The sequence below is a fragment of the Gadus macrocephalus genome, chromosome 10 (genome assembly GCF_031168955.1).
Source record: "Gadus macrocephalus chromosome 10, ASM3116895v1".
NCBI classification, from domain to species: Eukaryota; Metazoa; Chordata; class Actinopteri; order Gadiformes; family Gadidae; genus Gadus; species Gadus macrocephalus.
This window is the reverse complement of record NC_082391.1, coordinates 10,276,105-10,299,606: the sequence shown is the minus strand read 5'-3', so window position 1 is coordinate 10,299,606 and position 23,502 is coordinate 10,276,105. Positions and strand designations below refer to the sequence as shown.

Genomic DNA, 23,502 nt, shown 5'->3' with positions numbered 1-23,502 from the left:
TCTGTCTTTGTTGACCTGATTGTTGCATGGCGACGGCCACGTATGCAGCGTATGCGGTGGGGTCGTTGCCCTGTCGTAGCCACTCTGGAAGTGGTGTCACCTGAGGGACTGTTTCATGTTGATGTGACATTAGGGACATCATGGCCATGTAATCCTGGTCTTCTCCGGCTCTCTTGAGCTGCCGGGTCTCCTCCACGTCCTTTTTTATGTTCACCCTGCACATTTGTTTAAATATTTCCCCCAGACCTGCGTCGTGGTGTGCTTGCTTCTTTTTGCTAAGATTGAAGTGGTGAATGAGGTGTTCCATCCACTCTGCCTTCGGTTTGACGCACAGTCCAACCACCGTCTCCAGTCCATTCTGGGCCTCGGGCGGTAGCCCACTCAAGACCGCCTTTCGGAAGGTGTTGTTTGCCAGGTTGGTTTCGTACGGGTGGCAGTCATTTTTGTCTGCCCAGAGTATTTCGGCTCTCCTTACGTAATCATGGACGGTTTCTTCTGGTTTGATGGTCAGGCCTTGGATCCCCACTGCACTGAGGTCCGGTGGGTATTGTAGTTTGAGGTTATCCCAGAAGGCATTTCGGTATCTGTCGAAGGGTGTTTTGTCTGGCACTTAAGTAGTACGGGTCATTCTTTCCAGTTCTATTGTTTTGTCGGAACCGTGGGCTTTTCCGATGATGGCCCTTACATCTCCTATGGCCAGGACATCACCTGATGTCTCCTCCTCGAACGTCCTGATCCAGGCCGCAGCTCCCGCCGTGATCGAAGGCAAGCGGTAGCCCAGGGCAAGCCTTTCTCGGTGTCCCCATGATGAGAATATTTGTCTATCCCATGCGTCCGTCATCAGGGGTGCCATCAAGGCGGCGCCGTCGCCGTCCGAGCATTCGTCGCCAGACCGGTTCGGACTGGTATCCTTCGTCTTGGTCTTCTTAGTGCGGCGATCCGTCTTGGTCGTGCGATCTTTGCCTCGGGTTGCGGGTTGGGAGGCTGATGTTTGTTGCTCTTGCTTCTGTACGGCCTGTGGGTTTTCACTGTTGTCTTGCCCTTGTTCTTGAATGTTAGGGGAGTTCGGGCTCCCCAGGTGTCCTTGTCCGTGCTGTCCTTGGTTGGAACAGCCTTGGTCTCCTTGTAGATTTTGGATGGGTTGTTGAATATTCTGGTGTTGCGGTAGTTGTGGATTGTATTGTAGTTGCTGTTGGGGTGCGTAGAGTAGGGTTGAGTCGGGTTGGGGGTTGTGTTGTAGCTGCTGATGCTGCTGGGCTGAGTAGAGTTGAGGGTTGGGTTGTAGCTGCTGTAAGGCTGAGTAGAGTTGAGGGTTGGGTTGTATCTGCTGCTGGGCTGGGTAGAGTTGAGGGTTGGGTTGTATCTGCTGCTGGGCTGGGTAGAGTTGAGGGTTGGGTTGTATCTGCTGCTGGGCTGGGTAGAGTTGAGGGTTGGGTTGTATCTGCTGCTGGGCTGGGTAGAGTTGAGGGTTGGGTTGTATCTGCTGCTGGGCTGGGTAGAGTTGAGGGTTGGGTTGTAGCTGCTGCAGGGCTGAGTAGAGTTGAGGGTTGGGTTGTAGCTGCTGCTGGGGTTGTTGGTGGGTCGAGTCGGGTTGAGGGTTGGGCTGTAGCTGCTGCTGGGCTTAGTAGAGTTGAGGGTTGGGTTGTATCTGCTGCTGGGCTGGGTAGAGTTGAGGGTTGGGTTGTAGCTGCTGCAGGGCTGAGTAGAGTTGAGGGTTGGGTTGTAGCTGCTGCTGGGGTTGTTGGTGGGTCGAGTCGGGTTGAGGGTTGGGCTGTAGCTGCTGCTGGGCTGAGTAGAGCTGGGGGTTCGGTAGTAGCTGCTGCTGCTGCTGCGTTGGGTAGGGCTGGGGAATGGGTAGTAGCTGCTGCTGCTGCTGCTGTGTAGAGTAGGGCTGGGGAATGGGTAGTAGTTGCTGCTGCTGCTGTTGCTGCTGCTGCGTTGGGTAGGGCTGGGGAATGGGTAGTAGTTGCTGCTGCTGCTGTTGCTGCTGCTGCTGCGTTGGGTAGGGCTGGGGAATGGGTAGTAGCTGCTGCTGCTGCTGCTGCTGCAGTTGCTGGGAGTTGGGTTGTAGCTGGTGCTGCTGGGTTGAGTAGGATTGGGGGTTGCCGACGTTCGTTGCGCCCGGAGGGTGGTCTGCTTCTCGACCAATTATTGCACCCGGACCGCTCCTCCCTTTTATCATGTGGTCGGTCCCGTCCTTTGGCCACTTCGTCGAGTTGTACTCAACGCCACCGTAATCCTGACTTCCTCCTGCGAACGACGGTGGGGGTTGATCGTTGTACGAGATTTCTACAGGTCCCTTTTCTATGTGGAGTATTGGGAATTGGAGGGCAGGGTCTTTGGAATTTCGAGGCGCCGGGTTGTCATAGCAGCCGTATGGTGGTGGGGCCCTTGTATTGTTTGGGAAAGGCGGGTTTTCTTCGAGGCTGGGGTAGGTGTTTTTGCGGAGGCTGGTGTTGTCCTCTCCACATGGCGTCCCTTTGCCCTCAACGTCCGCTCCGTCCAGGGTGAGTGGGGCCGCACGCTCCTCGATGTGAGGTGGTGCACACATCCCTTTCAATACGGTTTTCTCTTGGCGGGCAAGGTCGGTCGGTCGCCCTTCTCTCTTCCGTGCTTCCATGTTGATTGCCGCATTGTATGCGTTGAGTAGGGCATAGGTGTATTTCTCCCTCTTCTTCCTGTAGTCGACAGAATCCTTCTCTCGTACCCTCTTCGGGTTTGCGCGTCTTGTCGCAGCCCATTCGCTCTCCTTCAGAGTTTGCTCCCAGGCCGCTGTGGTAAGGCCGGTGGTGACCTTTACCCCAACAGCCCAAACTCCAATCTGTTCCCACTCCTTTCTGTACTTTTCTGTTGTTCAGTGGACAACGCCTTGTCCTTCAGGGCGTTCGCTGCCAAATACCTGGCTACTGCCGCCCTCATCTGGGCCGGGGTGTCTGGGTCAGGTCTCGCTTCCGTTAAGCGAGGTTGCACATCGAGCGAGGCCATGACGTCTGGCAAGGCACGTCTGCTGGGGCTAGGTGTGGGTGAGCAGTTGGGGGCCGCTGTCTGGAGAGTAGGAATGAGGTGTTGCGGCAGGAGTGAGGCAGGCGTTGTTCCGGCCAGCAGGGGGAGGCGTTGAGGTAGATCGGGATAGGCGGTGCTGCAAACCAGCAGGGGGGTGTTTTGAGGCAGACTGGGCTGGGCGCCGTCGGGGGAGCAGGGGAGGCGTAGATGTAGATAGGGGTTGGCCAGCAGGGGGAGGCGTAGAGGTAGATGCCGGCGTTGGCCAGCAGGGGAAGTGTTGAGGCAGGTACCGGGGTTGGCCTGCAGGGGGAGGGGGTCGCGGCACAGGGGCTATGGCCAACACTTAAATGACTAAGCACACACTATTCGCACGCCGCGCTGACGACCGGACAGGGACAAAAGGATGGGGATAGGGGGGGGGGGGGGGGTCTGACGACGACCGGACCTGTGAGGACAAAAGGTTGGGGGGGGTTTCACGCTAGGATTTTTAGACGGGGACAAAAGGATGGGGAGAGGGGGGGGGGGGGTTCTGACGACCGGACCTGTGAGGACAAAAGGTTGTGGGGGGTTTCACGATAGGATTTTTAGACGGGAACAAAAGGATGGGGAGAGGGGGGGGGGGGGTCTGACAACCGGACCTGTGAGGACAAAAGGTTGTGGGGGTATTCACGATAGGATTTTTAGACGGGGACAAAAGGATGGGGAGAGGGGGGGGGGGGGGGGGTCTGACGACCGGACCTGTGAGGACAAAAGGTTGGGGGGGTTTCACGACAGGATTTTTAGACGGGGACAAAAGGATGGGGAGAGGGGGGGGGGGGGTCTGACGACCGGACCTGTGAGGACCAAAGGGTTGGGGATTTCAAAGGAGTTTTTCAGGGGGGGGGGGGGGGGGGAGAGAGGAGAGAGGAGAGAGGGAGAGAGGGGAGGAGAGAGAGAAGAGAGAGAGAGAGAGGAGAGAGAGAGGGAGGAGAGAGGGGGAGGAGATAGAGGGGGAGGAGAGAGAGAGAGGGGGGGGAGGAGAAAGCGAGAGGGGGGGGAGGAGAAAGCGAGGGGGGGGAGGAGAGAGCGAGAGGGGGGGGGGGGGAGGAGAGAGCGAGAGAGCGAGATAGAGAGAAAGAAGAGTGTGGGCTCTTTAGCCTTTTAGCCTTCGTTCCTCCCCCCACCGTAAGAGTTTGGAAGTTTATGGTTGGTATAAATATACCTTATGGTGGCCCGGCTTAACTTCGGCGCTTTTCACCATATAACACTTAAAACCACAGGTAATACGTCTCCCACGTTGGTACAAACATTAGATCTAGACGGGATTGGATACAGTCTATCGACAAACCCATATAAAACACACTCCTAGCTCTTTGCTTCTTGAGGCAGTTATTTAATTTAATCTGTTAGCGTATCCGTTCAAATTACCATCAGATTGAAGTCTACGCTTCTTTGGGCAGGCAGTGGCCCGCCCGGTGACTCGGCTCCTCTTTGGCTGGGTAAAGCGTGTGTATCCCAACCACAACTCTGGAAAGGGATTATTCTTAGTTGGTCTCTTGACCAATCTCAGCGTGATGACTGACCAATCTCAGCGTGATGACGTAATACGTAGGATTGTGATTTCCTACTGAAATCGGGGAGTAATTTTCCAACGTAGCACAGAGACTGGGAGGGGGGTGTTTTATGTGTAAGAAAAATAAAAAAACTCATGTAACTGTACTGTTGTGTATCTGTTTATAATCTATATTTCTCAATAAAAAGAGGATTAAAAAAAAAAAAAAGAGTAAAAAGTGTCTCTCTCTCTCTCTCTCTCTCTCTCTCTCTCTCTCTCTCTCTCTCTCTCTCTCTCTCTCTCTCTCTCTCTCTCTGGGCCCCTGAAATATTGTAGAAGGGGCCCCTGCGAGATGTTTGGCTGCGCCCCCCCCCACACACACACACACGCACACACATCTGCTCTGCCTCTGGGTCCCAATTCTGGGGGCCCTCTTCTCCGTCCCCTTAATTTTGTACTTATTTTTGTGTTAAAGGGCATGGTGCAGGTTTCTATTTTCTTCTTTTCTGGCAATTTTCTAGTTGGTAATAAACATTTAAACAATTATCCATTGTATTTGATGTTGTAGGGTATCACAAAATATAAATATTAGGAAAAGTAGGTGATATATTAGTGGTTATTAGCCACAGGTTAGCGATGATTCTTATTTCTCCCACAATGCATTGCATGACGTCACGTAAGGTACTCCGCTTTTGGACGACAGCCGAAGCCGCTAGTGAGAGAGTGACAGTGTCAGATTATATAAGTAAATACATAAATAGAGATAGCCTAGATATATATCTGTGTACTTTATAACATTTTAAGGGCAATTGAATGATCACAACAGAATAAGCATAACTATTATTTTTATTCATTTTCATCCAAACAAGGCCATTGAAAGCCCTGATAGGTCTGGTCATCATTCTGGAATTGCTGTCTGATGGTTAAAACCACACAAGAGGGTAGAGGCTTCCTTATACTCCTCCCTAAAACGCCATAAGCCCAGCGTATAGCTTGCCTGTACGCAGTGTACCGGTATTGCCTAGGGATAAGTAGGAAAGATTCTTAAGTTTAAAACTCTGTAAGTAGGTTGGAAACGTCATTTTAAGCCTGTTTCTTATGCATGTTTATTGTGTATGCAACACATCTCCTGTCACCTATAACTGTTGGTTCAAATGACTCAGTGTAAAAAGATTTGTAAAGTAAACATAAACCATGAACATACTCGTGCGTGCTGGCTTGAAGGGGACCATGATCCTGCCTGAAGTGTGTGTATGCTATTTTCTAGCACAAACGGATTCAGGCAGCATGCCTCAAATCCAGGATGCTGCGTTAGGCACGTTACATCTGCTGGCCGCGGGGTGAGCTCCTCGACCAGCGACCAAAACGCGCTCACCTCCCTACAACACAAGCTCTCCACCACAGTTTCCATGGGACGACACCGCCCACACAGACACCTGCCAAACACAGCGACACAGACACGCTTACTGCTCTCCCGGTAAGCGGTACCCTGACAGTTTCAATGACAATCAATCACGAGGAAAACGAGTTAGCACTATCAAAAATAATCACTGAAGACATAACCAGCCTACTCGGCGTCGGCTACGTTTGCAAACAACATTTTCACCGGAGAAAGGTAAAAGCTTAGAATAAACACTAGGGGTTCACAGGTGGGACTGTCAAGCTAGCCCATATTTAGAAGAAATAGAAGGCATAATATGCCTTCTATTTCTGGATCTTCTGACTAAGTTTAGGGTACTTATCTGAGCCAATGACATAATCACTGTCACTAGATATAAAGAAAACGTTGACCTTCATTCGATGCTATTCACTGACAGTAAAAAAAAATAAGTTATTGTATGCACTGCTGTTCATAGACTCCTGGCTCCAGCGCTCCTTGCTGCGTTTCTAAATGGTAGCAACTCACCAGGACACTTCACCAACTCTCCACTCATTCTCCTCTGACCATGCATTTATTTGTCTTTGACGGCCATCGGCTCTCGGTATTTCCTCATTTCCCCTCATACGCCTAACCGGTTCGAAATTATATGGCTGTGGGCCATCATAAATATTGACAGTGGGTCTTGCTACCTCTTCCTCATCCCCGTCCGCCATAATGCTAGTTCCAGTATGCGTCTACCTTACGTGACGTCATCGCCAAATTGCGTAAAAAATAACCGTTACTAACCAAAAACTACAAAAACTGGACTTTAACACCATTTTGGAGACATTTCTAACTTTAGATACATATTTTGAGTGCTTTATGTACCCATTAATCAAAACTTCCGGTTAACCTGCACCATGGGCTTTAACTTATACCTGCCAATGCCTCTTGTGTTTCCCATTTTTAATAATAATTTTATCCCTTAATGTTATTGCACATATTTTGTGTTTACTTTTTTATTTACTTTAAATGCTTTGTGTAATGACCTTCCCTTTCTCTATAATAAAAAAATGTAGCCTACCCTTATGGCCTGAGTCATGTTTCCCTTACTAAGAATTCCCTATCGTATGCATAAGTATTGTCTGTAAACAATACAAGTGGAATAGGGGCGAAAATGTACAATTCTAAGGCTTGTATCCTTTAAGTAACTTTACTTTGTACCTCTGTAAAGCCAAGTATATGCATTTGACATCACAGTTATCAGTAAATGCAAATTCGGTTTCTCTCCATTACTCTTTGGTCAGCCTGACATTTTCAGAGTAAATTCCAATCAATATTTTTGTGAATATTAAGAGCCAGAATTTAAATGACACCGCCCATGAGCAAAATATTACTTTTTAACTCCACTGTTTTAACTTTTTAACTCCACTGTTACAGTAAATTGACTCCCTCCCGTAGCCTACAAACACCAGGCAATATCTGGACTTACAGAAGTTAACTGAAATATTGAAACCCCATTTTGTGTACCTATGGTGTGGCAGGCTGTGTAGCTGTATGGCAAAGATTTTGTCGGTTTTGACAAAAACGGAACAGCTTCGTAACAGAAGAGTTAACGATGTTGTTGCTCAACAAGACAACTGCTGGAGCTCCAATAAAGTTGCTTACAAATAAACTCCAACATCAGAGTAAGGAAGGACGGGGGAAACTTCAGTGGAAATCCCATTGTCATTGTGACACCGTACTCGACAGTACAAGGAAAAATATTTCGCTATTTTTTACCCGTCTCTGTGCTACGTTGGAAAATTACTCCCCGATTTCAGTAGGAAATCACAATCCTACGTATTACATCATCACGCTGAGATTGGTCAGTCGTTGTATAGGCGTGTATTTCACACGAGGGGCGTGTCTTTGTACACGGGGCGTGTCTTTGTACACGGGGCGTGTCTTGGCAGGAGGACGCAGGACGCAGTCGGACCCTACTCAAATTATCAAACTTCTTCACGAACATTTTTAGTTTTCTTTGCATGAAAAATTATCATTTAAATCCAAAAACAATGTGTAATCCAGGGCATATAAAGACTGGGACCAGAAAATTATTATTTTCTCTCCATTGACACCAATTCATTTTTTTCGATCTCATAGGTCCCATGAGCCCTACCGGAAGGGGCGTGACTTCGCCACTATATAGCAGTAGAAGCCATTTCGACTGCTGCTAACCATGCGCAGAACCCGTGCGCAGAACTCACATGTAACTTGTCGAGGTTTGTGAGAATAAGCTGCTTTTGACGTGTTTTATAAAACATTCTCGTTGTTACCTGAGAGCAGTTTACCACATTCTAAATTATGCCTCGTAAACCTAGTGTGAATAACTAATACGTGATTGCTTACTAAAAACAAAAGAGAAACTAAGCGACTACAGCTAGCAGTGGACTAACAACAGACTGACTACCAGCAGGTAAAATATCTAATGCATGCTATTTACACACGGCACTATGGTCTATGTCATGCATATAGAGGCCACAACAATACTTGCACCTGTAAGTTTTAGTCATGTATCGCCTAATAGTGTAATGTGACGTTTCTGATGGTTTGCTAGTTTCATTAGCCAGCTAACGCTGCACTTGGCAAAGCTAATGATAACAAAGAACCATTGACGAAGAGGAGTAACTTAGAAGTGAAAGTCACTGCTGATTGCATCGTTTTTGCTTTCCTTCCATGTTATGTATCGGTTATGTACCCAGTCTCCCTTGCACAAACCAGAGTGAATTTGGCGGCTGAGGATTCTGAGGAATGGATGTGGACGCTTCGGGAATCATGAGCAGACCTGTAGGTGTACACTGGTTTAAGCTCTTTGGGTTTATCATTAAACTGTTTAACCTTTTTGGGTGTGAACTTATTAACGGTATTTCGACGTCAACTTGTCAAAGCTTCTTCGATGTGACAAATAGTTTAGATTTAAGATGTCCCGGAGCCAGCCTTCCATTGTTTTAGTCGTGTTATATTGTTATAAGAATCGGGCGAACTGGTTTGGTAAGGCCAATATTGTCGTATTTTGAGAAATTATCGAACACGTCATGACCAAGGGTTATAGAATGGGCATACATGTTATTATAAGATCATGATTTGTGGTCTGAATTGATAAGTTAACCTTATCTCAGGTTTCACATAGCCTCTTCAAGCCTCAATATTCATAGCCTTAATGTCTTTAAATGAGTTAGGCCTTGGCCTAGCCTACATAAAGGCTAAATGTTTCCAATTCAATATACCAATAGCTCACATGAAAATGTTTCAGGGTTGCTGGTGTAATTTTGTCTTCTGCATCACCTTTTATTGATATCGATCTGATTTAATTAGTAGAGAACAGTCCCTATTCATCAAGGTCAGCGGGTCATCTTTGTAGGTCTTGCACATATTACTCTTGAGTGAAGCAATCGCCACCTTTATGCTCAGAAGATATTGATGACTGTCAGTAAACTTGGGCAGAGCCCACTCCAAAAAGTGGGTGTAGATCCAGAGAGACAGAGTTCAATCTGGCTACTGGTCAGTGAAAATAATAGCAAAGGGCATCACACTGTGACATAGGCCTGCACGATTCGTGAACCTAATCCTTGCAATGGTAAAGAATCTATTTGCACATCTCACTAGCACACGGGCGTAGCTGTCCCTGGGAAGTCTTACTTTTATGTGATCACTCCCTCTCCGACGATAGACCCCTGTTCTGAAAAGATCTGCACCAATTTCCAAAAACAGATCTGAATCTTGGTTGTGCCCTCATCAAACAACAACGAGAGGGTTAAGAGAGAGGGCGACAGAAAAAAAGAATTCTCTTCAAGAAAACGTACGGTTTATACTTTTTGTGTGATGCTAGAGACACAGCATAACTTCCATTTTAAGATGATAATCTTGCATCATTATTTGTAATGATCCATAAGCAATTGCAGTGTTGTTACACTGCAGGATCAAATTAGGTCGTATTGTTTACTTTATGTATAGCCTTTTCACTTAAAAGTCTAATAAAGCTGAAGAAATGCGCATGCATCGCGTACAGGGCGTGCGGAAGTAGAGATGTGTTGTGGCAGGCATATGATTGGTTAGTTACCATGCAGCCGATGTCAATGCCGAGTTTTTTTTTTAGGATCAATTAAACCAATGCCCCTTTTCTGAACAAGCTTGCTTAATCAGGATTTGAAAGAGGAGTTACTTTTCAAGCCGGCAACAAAACAAAATAAGACTATTAATTAAACTATTACTATAAGACTCAAAGTTATTTATTCTTTCTTTAAGACCTGGTACCACATGAGCCGTGACCCAGTACAAGGTCCCGACCCAAAGTTTGGTTCTGATGCTTTCTATCATCCACCAGATGGACAGGGTTTCTGTTGACCTTTGCATCGGGCCAGACATTTATTTTTCTTATGGTGTTTTGTTAGACATGGCAGGATTATTTTAAAATGGGGTTCTCGGCCACCTGTGTGTTGGAGACATGAGGCTTTTCTTCCAAAGCCTGCAACAGGTTTTCAGCCATCTAGTTAAATTGGGGTCGCTTTCACACATCTCTGTATGGTTTGGGGATGCTTACTTTTTGTCTGTTCCAACACCAACTCTGCAATGCTCTTCACTTAAGTATTAATCTTTGTCTTGTGCAAACTTTCAAATAAACGACAAGCTCATTTTTGGGCTCGTGACATGCTTCTCTCCTGTTCTGGTATTTGGTATATGAGCTGTTATGTTGGCATAGTTGTACATTAAATACAATTCCCTTTCACGACTCCAGATGCTGATTCTTTATATGTTCAGACATTTGTATCACCAGTAAGCTGTATCAACGGCATGCATATAATAGTAGACCTGCTATGGGGAGCAGATGTACCAGCGGCACACCACAGGTCATACAGAAGTTAAAAAACAACAAGCTAACGGTATCGTTTTGCTTTCAGATTCCAAAGAGAAGAAAGGCAACATGCCCACAGTGCTCTGGATGCAGCGCAAAGAACAGCAGAACCGCCAACACCAGGTCTGCTAGCTGCAACCCGAACACCAGTAGAGACTCAAACTCCAGCGGAGATACCATCAGCAGCGATTCTAGTACTAGCTCTTCAAGCCTGCTGCCTGTTCTGCCTTTCACAATCACAGAAACCATCAACGTATTGGAACACATGTTAGCCGGTGGGTACATTTGTGTGGCTGAACACCTGGTTTCTATTGAATACACTTTAAGTGTGTGTGTGTGTGTGTGTGTGGCGCCCTCCAGGGGAAGAGGACGTAGTAGATCTTACGTGTGAAGGAACCGAGCCGGCGGCCGTAGTCGATCTCACCAACAACGACTCGGTTGTGGTGAGTAAAATGTATTTGGACCACTGTAGAATCTCGGGTCATAAATTACTTCTTATCCATGTGCACTAGAATAGTGTGCTGTCATCTCAATGTGCTTATAAATGGAAACACAGGATTGGGAATTAATTTGTTGCAAAGCAGCATTGCTATTCTTCTGTTTGACTAGATGTTTTTGCTTTTCCATGTTTTCCTGTTTCTGAAATGGATACCAGCTGTTGGATGAAGGTGAAGGTGCGACATTTATTTATGAAAGGCTAACTGTAAATAGGAAAATGAACTGCCAATTACAAAGTCGTATAGCACACTATGAATAGGTGCCATAAGTATTTTTAATATATATATTTTTTAAATATGCATTTATCCCTCACTCTATTCCTCCTCTCTGTCTCTGTGTGCCTTTGTGTGCGCGCGCGTCCTTCAATAACTACACGCATTTATCCATCCCTCCTTTGCCTTTCCTAACGCATCCATCCGTCTCCCTCCAAGGGCCTGAGGGCACAGAGGGAACAGCGGAGAGCTACGTGGTCAGCAGTGACGAGGAGGAGGATGCGCGGACCCTGCTCAATGCGGATCTGCTGTCCACGTTGCAGGCCAGCAGTCAAGCCAGGTAGCAAGGGCCCCATCTCCTGTGTCAGGGCACAGCTTCATCCCCTGAGGGAACTAGATGGGATGGACCTCATTCACCTAGCAGCCATATTGTTTGGTGGGATAGGTTATGTAAATCTTGGATGAAAGATGACAAATTAGGGATGTTAACCGATGACCGTTTGACCGATGGTTGACCGTATTAACGTTAACCGATCAATCTTGTAGCTTGTCGGTTAAAAAAATTGTTATGGTCAATGTGGACTGTTGAGTGTGTTGGTTTCACTTCACACGAAAAGATGATCAGATGAGGTGACTTATTGGAAGTTGGACGGACACCGCGTCTCTAGCCCACTGTTTAATTTCTCAAGTCTTAATTATTCCCTGCATGCGAGCGGCGGAGAATATGATCTCTAAATTATTATGGACATTAGACTAAACGCTATAAGACTACAGTTAGCCATCTCATTCCTTTTTGTGTGAAGTGAAAAACATTATCCCTCACAATCAATTTATGGGCTTGGATTTGGAAATTACTACATTTCAGGATATTCAATGGTAACAGATAAGGTAATAATAATCATCATCTTCAGGGCTCCAGACTTATTTTTTTCACTAGGAGCACTGTGGCCCCTAACTGAAAATTTTAGGGCCGCAACCAGAAATGTTAGGGGCACACATCGTTAATCAACATGCCAACCAAATTTCACATCTCTACTTTTTCACTGTATTACTAATAACTATTTTGATAATAGATGCAGAAATTACAATGTGCCGTTTCAAATTCATTGTCACATTTTATTGTGATTCTCATCTATTCCAACGGTTTCCAGGTTTGCGCATGCATGCGTTCGACAAGTACGAAAGCGACAGTTTCACGGGAGTGCGCCCGCTTGTCGTGCCGCTTGACAGGACGCTGAGCCTCCTCTCTGCCCGCTCGCCTCTCCATTGAGAATGCATTATCAGGCCCGACAAACGCCTCCCGTGTGAAAAGCCCTTTATGGCACCCGAAGCAGAGTCCTGCAATGGTTCGGGTGACCCGCACAATTTGGATGAAACGAGTCGGGTCGGACGACTGAGCAGCGCGGGTCGGGCGTGGGTTTTGCAATTGTGAGCAGCGCGGGTCGGGCGTGGGTTTTGCAATTGTGAGCGAGACTTCACCGGTGCTGGATATTATGTTGATCAGGAGCGGAGGAGTCAACTCAAACCGTCAACAGTGGATGATGTGCACAACAATCTAAAGCACCAAGCCAAACACCAGAAAGTGTAATTCCCATCAAATGTTTCTAATTTTCCATCGGGTGCGGGTCGGGTGTCAATAAGAATTTATAGCGGGTCTGGTCGGGCTACTGTCGGAACACGGGTCGGATACGGTTTGATGTATTGCGGGTGCGGGGTTTGTAAAATAAGACCCAGGCAGGACTGACTTGCACTGGCACACTAGCCGAAGGTCAGAAGAACGAGTCAATCGTTTGCTTGCTCATTGTAAACGCACGTAGCAGGTTGTGAAATCTTTCTCCTTCGCACAGACGTTAACGCGCGCTCGATAATCTCTAGGACCCTCCCCAAGACACATTAGCCATTTACAGTAGCCATTCCCTATCCTTCTTGCACTCATTGGCCTGCTAAAGATTCCGGATTCATTGACGCGCCCCTTCCACGTTTAACGTGTAAAAAAAAAAAAGGGGGGCAAATTTACTGGTCGCACATGCGCGATCAGATGGAGAATTCAGTCGCACACTCTCAAATTTTGGTCGAAGTCTGGAGCCCTGATCTTGATTTATTATTAGCACTACCGTCTCCTCCAAACTAAACAAGCGGCGTCTCTTCGGAGCTGTCCTTTTCTTAAATGAGCCGTGGCAATGTTTCAAATGAGCTCCTAACGCTGCCCTCTTCCGATTGGCCCCTGGTGAATCCCGCACAGGGTCTCAACCTGGTCCGCGCCTTCTCAGACCATTGTGGGCGTTCAAGCCCGCTCTCTACACACGTTCAACTTGCCGTAAGCATGCCTCGTGTTTCAATTCAAACTAAGGTCGTGCCGCTGTTGGAGCCACTGCCTCTCACTCGGACGGACCGGGTGCTATCCCTGTGTCCGCTCATATGAAACCTGTATTTTCAACCCTATCACCTTGTACCCAAAACCATTTCCAAACTATGGAGCTGTCATGCCAAATTTGTACCGGGCACGTCAACAGTTGTCCGTTGCCAGGCAACGGACAACTGATTACGTAAGGGTTGTCCGTTGCCGGGCAGGTTTAAAAAAAACATTTGCGCTCATGTTGCCAAAGACAAAATAACATAATACAGATAACGGATGGCTAGATACAGGGTGTCCACGGAGGTCTGTCTTAAAAAGTCTTAAATTCATTTTTCTAAATTTAAGGCCTTAAAAAGTCTTAAATTCATCAAAAATGTCATATGCTGGTCTTAAATTTATAACTCGGAGGTCTTAAATTTGTCGGGCAGGGTTATTTAATTTTTTATTTTTCTCGCAGGACTTTTCGGGAAGGAGATGTACGAGGGGCTACTTTCTTGCTAGCTGCATATATAAACGGATGTCTGCGCGCTTGCTAGCTAGTCTGCAACAATGGGTAAATGCAAGTTCAATGTCAGTTGGCTGGAAGACGTCCGTTTCCGAGGTTGGCTAGCGTCCGTTGCCAACCTAGAACAGGCCAGATGCATTCCGTGCAAAAGTAGCCTACATTCAAGCTCGGCACCATGGGGATTAAGGCTGTCGTCAGCCATATGCAGAGCCAAAAACATAAAACCTCTGCCAGGAGCCACACACAGACCCCAGCCATTTCTACGTTTTGCATCTCTGCCCCGGCGCTACCGCCGCAGACGGTCCGCGCTGCTAGCACTGACCTGAGGGCAGCATTTGGTGCGACACCAACACTGAAAGCGGAGGTGTTGTGGATTCTAAACACAGTGGTCAAGCACCAGTCCTAAAACTCGAATGAGGGGATAGGAGATCTCTTCGGTTTGATGTTCCCTGACTCTCAAATCGCGAGCACCTTTACTGCTGGAAGGGACAAAACGGCGTATATAACTCGCTTCGGACCAGTGCCTTTCATCCGAAACGAGCGAATCTGCAGCGTCAACAAGGCTGATTTTGTTTTGATATTTGAGACGTTGAACCACGCCACTAAAGAGAGCAACTTGACGTGCACGTCCGATATTGGGTCGGAGATCGAGTGCATTCCCGGTACTCGGGCTCGCAATTCATGGGGCCCCACATATATGGGGGTAAAAGGGATGATGATACATAATATTTTTTAGACAATATGCAGAATCTTTTCACTTACTAATTAACACGGTCGGCTATTTTGCCAGCACGCCACCCTAGCCATATTATGGGCAACCGTGTTCCCCTTGGCTGTGATTTGAACTTTGAATTCCTCGTAGGAGTTCATAATAATACATTGCTCGCTTTGGATGAAATACACCGCTCTTGCGCGATTTATTTTGCATAAGGGTGAGTCAAATGACGCGAGAAACGCCCCTTTTATGTGAACGCGCATTGAACCTAAAGCGGAAAACCTGGTTCAACTAATTGAATCTAAAGTGAGCGTCGTGGTACCATTTAACTGATTGCGAGTTGCGGCTCTGTCGAGCCAGGTTTTCCCAAGAAAGCCTGGGTATGTTCAACGAGGTTCGTGGTATAGCCTACCCCCCAGGTCTTACAGAAGGCATTTATTTAATGGTGAAAATATTATTAATCAGTGGCGTAAATATCGACGGTGCAACTGGTGCAGCTGCCCGGGGGCCCAGACGCTGTCACCCCCCTCTCAACAACTTACAACTTGGGTGCACTATAAATACGTGCTGGGGCACCCAAATTAAAAATTTAGGTGCACCAGTGCACCCAAGGAAAGAGTTAGTCTGGAGCCCTGGAGTATCACTTTATGTTCAATAAACAGACAGAAAGTAAACTTGAATGAGTCTCATTGAGTGACTATGCTATGCTTGGGTTGTAATACAGCGGGATCCCCCCCACCATCGCGGGTTTAAAGTCTTAAATTTCATTCAAGGTGGTATTAAAAAGGTCTTAAAAAGTCTTAAATTTGACTTGCTGAAACCTGCAGATACCCTGTAGATAACACTTGTTTTTACTTTATATTTGTATTGTATTGAATTGTTTAATCAAATTTAGCTAGTAAACTGAGTGTTTAAAGCGGGTTTCAAAAAACATTTACGCTCATGTTGCCAAAGACGAAATAACATAATACAGAAAACGGATCGCTAGATAACACTTGTTTTTACTTTATATTTGTATTGTATTTAATTGTTTAATCAAATTTAGCAAGTAAACTGAGTGTTTAAAGCAGGTCAAGGACGAAATAGCACAATACAGATAACGGACTAGTGCGAATGAACGAGCTTGAAGGTTCGCGAATGTTCGGGAACCTTTCACGTCATTCGAAACGATCGTCCGTTGCCAGGCAACGGACAACGCGATCATCTGTTGCCAGGCAGGTTTGGAATGGATTACGTATGGATGACGCGCCCGGTACAAATTTGGCAGCCGGCATGACAGAGCCATTTGGACTCCCTGTTTCGCGCTATAGAGGATTTTAAAAAAGTGACGTCAGTGGAAGGGCGGGCAGGGGCAGAGTGTGTGTGTGCGTGTGTGAGTCGGAGGCAGAACGGGAGAGAGATAAGCAGGGTTACGAAATAGCAGAAATCGCTGTTATTTCAAATTGCACGTTTTAATCGGATCGGTTAACCAACCGGTTAATGAGGCTCGGTGGTCGGTAGTGGTGCAACGGTTCACGGGTTACCCGTGATCCGTACGGATTAACCCTCACGGTTCGGGACACAAGTGATCCGCGGATCGGCTGATAAAAAAAATAAATAAAAAGTTGTGCGTTCACGTGATCAGCGCATGTTTAAAGGACAATCTGGTATCAACAACATCATCAAGTATCGTAGTGAAATACAGTTTCTGTTGTGTTTTATTTGGCGTTCAGGAAATCCCATTGAAACGGAAACCAGATTTCGAAACTGGTCTTTTGTGTTTTTTGCACTCAAGTGGTCGGCTGTTTTAACTTGCAATTGATAGTCGGTGGAGTCAGTCTCTTGTTGACACAAAGTGACTTTTGGTCATTCTTGCTTTGTTTGAATCCTGGAATAATTGTGCGGGGGAGTTCATGAGTTTTGGTCAGAATGCCTGATGTAGGCTAGTTTTGATGGAATGTGTGTTGTGAATTGAGAACGGCCAGCTCATGATGTGATACAGCGTTCAGCTGTGCAACAAATATTTTTTGCTTTTTCAATCTTGACGACTTTTGTAGTGCTGTGTGTAGCCACACCTTTGGCCCTTCTGAACTTAAACACGCAGTTAAATTCCTTTCCTAGCTCCTCTTGTTTATGTTGTTAGCTTAGCCATATCATGTCACGTTGTCAACATTGGATACATGGAGCAGAACATAGTGGGTCATATGTCCGATGCTTTTTGGAAACGTTTTCTTCATGAAACGTGCCAGACAGATTTTGTATACATTTTATTCCTTAGTAATTAGCTTCATGGTTATGCCGTCTTTCAGAACCTTTCATTACCGGCACTTAAGAGAGAAAAAAGAGTGCATCCTCATTGTACCCAGCACTTCTAAAATTGCACTTCCGAATGCGTCTCTGTCCCCAGCACATTTCAAACCAAAGTGACGCCCATGTCTCTGGTTCTTCCACAAGTAAAGACTCGTAGTGGGTGATATCTCGGCCATGGTTGAGAAGAATTGGGGAGAAGGAACTTTGTCATTGACTCTCTAAAGTCCATGAACCGCGACATGGAGAAGAAAAGGATTGTACTCCGGGAACTGAGCTGCCGGACTGCCTCCGAGCTCCCCGCGCCGGAGCTGCCGGCCGCCGTCAAAGCAGTCCGGCAGCTCCGGTGGTGTACTCCGGGAGCTGAACTGGCGCTAAAGCTAGGTGGCAGCTCCAGCGGACTAGCAGCTCCGGCTGGGGTAGCTCGGCGGTAGTCCGGTAGCTCAGCTCCGGGAGTACAATCCCTTTCTACTCCATGGCTGCATCCGAATACTCGTACTTGCATACTATATAGTATGCATTTTGTAGTATGCGAAAAATCTAGCGCGTCCGAATACTCTAGTATGCATTCTGTAGTACGGAAGTCGTTTCCGAATGCATACTACCGCCAAAGTGAACCACGGACCACACTACGCTATCCCACAATGCAACCGGAGTCCTTCAATCGTCTTTTTCACGGAGTAACAAATAAATGTATTATTATTATTCCAAAAAAATGACTTACCAAATGTCCACATATATACAACATAACCTGCCGGTAAGTCGCTCTACCAGATGACCGACGACGACGCCTTCTAGCAGAGATATCCATTTCAAGAGCCATTCGCGTAGAAAGAGACATTTTTTTATTTAATAGCAACGATAACAAGACGGAAAACAGGTACATTTTGCCGCCATCTGGGGGGAGATACGTCATCTCCAAACATCCGGTGGAGTTTCGGCGGCGTTCGGAGGCGTTCTACGCATGTCTGTAGACCGTACTACACAGTCAAGTGTAGTATGGTCAAGTAGTAGACACTAGACAGAAATAGTATGTACTAGGTATTCGGATGCAGCCCATGTCTCCTCCTCCCGACTTCCCTTCGGCGGCAGCTCCGGCGGGGTGAGCTCGGCGCCAGAGAAAGGAATTGCACTCCCGGAGCTTAGCTGCAAGGGAGCTTCCCCCCACCGGAGCTTCTTGTCCACTGGTCCACAACATCTTAGCGATGCTCTGATTGGAGGGGAGTGGGGAAGTGGGAGGTAATATTCAAATGTGCCCCCTTCCTACGTAGGAGGGGGCGCCAAAACTGACTCGCTCGTTTGGTAGCTGGAGGCGGGCTGCTTCCAGAAATGCGTATCTCACTCAAAAAATCATGTACAGACTTATTTCAAAGTTTGTATGCATGTGGGAGCACCATCTACCCACAACAAGACCTCAAATCCCAGGAAAAGTGCTGTTTTCATAATATGTCCCCTTTAAAGGAAGCAGGATTATTACCTAATTTTTCACTTTATTTTGTTTTTACACATTTGAAGATTCTATTTAAAGACACATTTGTCTTGTTATCTTTTTTGTTGTTGATCCGAAAATGATCCGACCGTGACCCAAAAACCGTGACACGATCCGAACCGTGAGTTTTGTGGTCGGTCAAGAATATTTTAAATATTTTCGCCATCCCGATGACAAAAAAATGTAAATGTGTTCCAAATGTTACCCTGGATAGCAAAATGAATTCAGATCAAAACAAAAATGCATTGAGTTTTCATGGGTTCCCAAAGAGTCTAGGTTTCCCCACCTAACTAACCAATATGGCCCCCAGTTTCATAAGGTGTAGGGCCTACGGGGGGTGTTTATCAGTGATCGTGGGGTGATATTGACTGTTCTCTTTTGCAATGGTCAGAGGTCAGGGCGGATATTCTTGAAAAAGGGTTCAGGAAGGAACATGACATTGAGAGCAATAAGGTACGGTGATGTCATCTTTAAGTCTATACAGTTCTAACTGCCGTGTTTGTTTGGTGTCCAGGGCGACTCCAGGGACCATCAGCTGTCCAGTGTGTATGGACTCGTACACAGAGGTAGGGCTCTGCATGAGGAGAGGAAAGACATTTTCACCTTTTTGACCTGCAGTACATTCAAGTATGGTCCGAATCGGGATAGGTCTGACTTTCCCGTCGCGGATAAAGTACCTTTCTTGCTTTTACTAACCCTTACTTGCAATGATGAAGAACAATACTGTTTAAGCCAGACCAATTAGACCCTGAGATGAATGGGGCAATATATTTAAAAGTTCAAATTATCAAATGAAATCATACATTTTCCACATTTGTGTATTTACACATAGAAACTGGGCATTGATCCCCTGTTTTTCTCTCTTGCTCTGTCGCTCGCTCTCTCAGATCGTGGACACCGGCAGGCTAGTGGTCTCTACCAAGTGCGGCCATGTCTTTTGCAGCCAGTGCATCCGGGACTCGCTGGCCCACTCGCATACTTGCCCAACCTGCAGGAAAAAACTGACGCCTCAACAGTACCACCCCATCTACATCTGAACTGACCTCTGGCTCCAAGGCCATTCAGCGCTGCTCACCACTTGGCTGCCATATTGCCAAAAAAACCTGCTCCCTCCTCCTCCTCTTGATATGCAGTGCAGTTCTCTCTTTCACTCTTTTGTTCTGCCTTTAATCAATAAAACATCTAATTGGCTGACGTGTAGGAGACAGCAGCTTCTGAGTATTTGAGATATAGATCTAAAATCTATTTTCAGTAGATTTTAATTGTTTTTTCTCTTATTTATCGGTTCTTGGAAATTCCTGCATTGATACAAGTTTAATGGAAAAAGTATTTTTCACAATGCCTGAATAGGGTTGCTGTCCTCAAGCCCTTTTGACTTAATTTTCCTATTATGTATTTTCTTTTTGTAATGGGGTTATATTAAAGGTAAGATAACAAATGGTTTGGTTGCGTCTGCTCAGCATTGTCTTGTTTAACACTGCCCTCATCTTCAACCTTCCCCTTTTGACTTTTTGTTTATAATGGAGTCTTGGCTCAGCAGTAATGACGTCATTCCACTTGGTGAACTCTGCCCTCCTCACTACAGCTTCATAAATTCCCCTAGGGCTACTGGTTGTGTAGGTGGTCTGGTCACTGTTTACAATGACAACTTTAAATGTAGAATTGTACAAATTGATATGTTCTCCATTTTTGAGGTACAGCTTGTAAAGATAAATGCCACCCTCCTCTGTGCATTAGTTTACTGACCACCGAATATTAATTGTAATTTCATTCAAGAATTTGCTGATCTATCCGTTATGGCCGCTCGCTCTGACAATTTAGTGATTTTAGGGGATTTTAACATTCACATCTGTTGCCCATCAAAACCTTTGGTTAAGGAGTTTTTATGCTTTGTGGACTCTTTCAATCTTGTGCAATCTGTTATGGCCCTGACAAATCAGGAAGGCCACACAATTAGTATTGTCTTATGGTTTCAGTGTTTCCAACATAGAAATTATGGATGTTGGTCTCTGATCATTTTTTGATTTTATTTGAATCTATTATGTTTTGTTCCCCTGTATCTCCCCCTAAGTCATATTCCTCTGCCCGATCTCTTAATTCCACCACAGCCACAACATTCTCTAATACTTTCATACTCTCTCACTCACCTACTATCTCTGTTGCTATTTTCACCTGCTCTGACATTGAAGAATTAGTCACTCTCTTCAATGCATCCTGTCCTGAGACCTTAGACTGTTGCATTAAAACAAAAGCGGGTCAAAACTATCACCACTCCATGGTTAAATGCCTGTTGAACTAAATGGATGTGGTAGGCTACACCGCGGGATGCATCTGCAGACCACTGCCACATAAATAAAGGTAAGACGCGATATTTATTGCTTAAGATTTGCTGGTGCTGTGGCGAGGTCTTTTGTGTTTTTTGCACTCAAGTGGTCGGCTGTTTTATCTTGCAATTGATAGTCGGTGGAGTCAGTCTCTTGTTGACACAAAGTGACTTTTGGTCATTCTTGCTTTGCTTGAATTCTGGAATAATTGTGGGGGGGGAGTTCATGAGTTTTGGTCAGAATGCCTGATGTAGGCTAGTTTTGATGGAATGTGTGTTGTGAATTGAGAACAGCCAGCTCATGATGTGATACAGCGTTCAGCTGTGCAACAAATATTTTTTTCTTTTTCAATCTTGACGACTTTTGTAGTGCTGTGTGTAGCCACACCTTTGCCCCTTCTGAACTTAAAAACGCAGTTAAATTCCTTTCCTCGCTCCTCTTGTTTATGTTGTTAGCTTAGCCATATCATGTCACGTTGTCAACATTGGATACATGGAGCAGAACATAGTGGGTCATATGTCTAATGCTTTTTGGACTGTTTTCCTCATAAAACGTGCCAGACAGATTTTGCATGCATTTTATTCCTTAGTAATTACATGGTTATGCAGTCTTTCAGAACCATTCATTACCGGCACTTAAGAGAGAATAAAGAGTGCATCCTCATTGTACCCAGCACTTCTAAAAATGCACTTCCGAATGCGTCTCTGTCCCCAGCACATTTCAAACCAAACTGACGGCCATGATTATAGGCTACTGTGTAAAATGCTGTTTAGAATTAATGTTAGTATTAACAAAAAGACCCACCGGTGGGATGAGATCTTATGTTTTATTTAAGTTTTTGTTATAATGCAAACGTGCATGTTGCAGAAAATGTGAAACAGTTTTCTGCGACCTACCTCACACTTTTCGGTGGGTCGCAGAATTCGGTGTAACACCGGCAAGTTCGAGCTACACAAGCCGTCCGTTGATTGGTCGACAGAATCGCACTTCCATGCGACAAGGGGATATTAAACAAACATTTTTCACGAGGTATTTCTGGACAACGTCGAAAGCTTTGTTTATTGAAGAAAATCGTGCAAAAGTTTGCCGACCTTTTTGGACGTCTTTGTTCATTGTTCGCGTTCTTCTTTTTCTTTGGAATTTTTAGCAGGCTACACTGTGTCGGGCTGCTATGAAGTCACGATGCTATCGTAGCTGCCGCGGCTATCGCCATCAGGCTTTAACCCCCCCCCACCATAAGGTACTGTCGGCGATGGAAACTCGAGCCGTAATTGAGCTGCGCAGAACCGCACCTTCACTACTCCACCAAGCCGCACCGAACCGGGTCTGTGCGGTCCCTGAGGCCGCGTTTCTACTGCAGGGTGCGGAACGGATCGGATCGCAAAGGTGCGGTAGGGAGGGGGCGGTATAGCCCAGCTCAGTTCCGAGGTCGCGTTTCCACTGCCGACAGTACCCTTTGTGGTAGGCCGGATGTCGATCGCCGCGGCAGCTACGTAAACAACGTCTTCCTCCCCAAGAATGCAGACGAACGTCTCAACCTCCTTGTTCGCCCAAGCAAGCGTTTTACGCAACATGTTAATTGTAAAGAATAATACCTCGAGGCTACTGTTTGTTTGTTTTTATCCCCGCGTCACCCGGAAGTGATGATTCTGTCGACCAATCAACGGAGGGGGTGTGTAGCTAGAATTTCCCGGGACCCTTTCAGGCGTCTCGTCTCGTTTTCAGTACCCCAACGGAGGAGTCCTGAAAACGAGGCCAAAACGGGTACGGCTAAGTTCGGGTCACGCCCACTTTTGGCGGTGGAAACGCGACCCGATCCGCTCCGCACCTTTGCGATCCGATCCGTTCCGCACCCGAAGTCACGCCCCTTCCGGTAGAGCTCATGGGACCTATGAGATCGAAAAATATGAATGGGTGTCAATGGAGAGAAAATAATTATTTTCTGGTCCCAGTCTTTATATGCCCTGGATTACACATACGTTGTTTGTGGATTTAAATGATCATTTTTCATGCAAAGAAAACAAAATGTTCGTGAAGGAGTTTGATAATTTTAGGTTTTATGTGAGGCCGCTTTGTGAACTACAGCTCTTCGCTGCTCTCGACGAAACGGGTACGGCTAAGTCCGGGTCACGCCCACTTTTGGCGGTGGAAACGCGACCCGATCCGCACCTTTGCGATCCGATCCGTTCCGCACCCTGCAGTGGAAACGCGCCATAATATAGAGTGGTGAAGTCACGCACTTTCCAGTAGAGCCCATGGGACCCATAGATATAGAGTGTCGAAGTCACGCCCCTTCCGGTAGAGCTCATTGGATCTATGAGATCGAAAA

General features: G+C 46.2%; 1 protein-coding gene and 1 long non-coding RNA gene across 4 annotated transcripts; one reads left to right on the top strand and one right to left on the bottom strand.

Annotated features, from left to right (window-relative positions):
• Positions 1-5,362: 5,362 nt before the first annotated feature.
• LOC132466351 (uncharacterized) lies at positions 5,363-6,819 on the bottom strand. The gene is made up of 2 exons (XR_009527841.1): positions 6,441-6,819; positions 5,363-5,970 (listed from the first exon to the last, which is right to left on the bottom strand). It is a non-coding gene; the product is annotated as an uncharacterized LOC132466351 (long non-coding RNA).
• Positions 6,820-8,084: 1,265 nt separating this feature from the next.
• On the top strand, positions 8,085-20,291 carry rnf4 (ring finger protein 4). 3 transcript variants are annotated; one of them, XM_060062354.1, is made up of 8 exons: positions 8,085-8,352; positions 8,639-8,723; positions 10,835-11,063; positions 11,149-11,231; positions 11,444-11,456; positions 11,718-11,838; positions 19,364-19,415; positions 19,737-20,291. In XM_060062354.1, the coding sequence occupies exons 2-8, from the start codon at positions 8,688-8,690 to the stop codon at positions 19,884-19,886; spliced, it is 684 nt and encodes a 227-aa protein (XP_059918337.1). In that variant the 5' UTR covers positions 8,085-8,352; positions 8,639-8,687; the 3' UTR covers positions 19,887-20,291. The 3 variants fall into 3 exon arrangements, with proteins under 3 accessions (XP_059918337.1, XP_059918339.1, XP_059918338.1); XM_060062355.1 differs by having other exon boundaries at positions 8,104-8,158; XM_060062356.1 differs by lacking the exon at positions 8,639-8,723.
• Positions 20,292-23,502: the final 3,211 nt, after the last annotated feature.

Coding starts and splice junctions, on each gene's coding strand:
- rnf4 (XM_060062354.1), top strand. CDS start 8,688: ATGGATGTGGACGCTTCGGGAATCATGAGCAGACCT. Junction 11,064..11,148: donor ATTGGAACACATGTTAGCCG/GTGGGTACATTT, acceptor GGCGCCCTCCAG/GGGAAGAGGACGTAGTAGAT. Junction 19,416..19,736: donor GTATGGACTCGTACACAGAG/GTAGGGCTCTGC, acceptor TCGCTCTCTCAG/ATCGTGGACACCGGCAGGCT.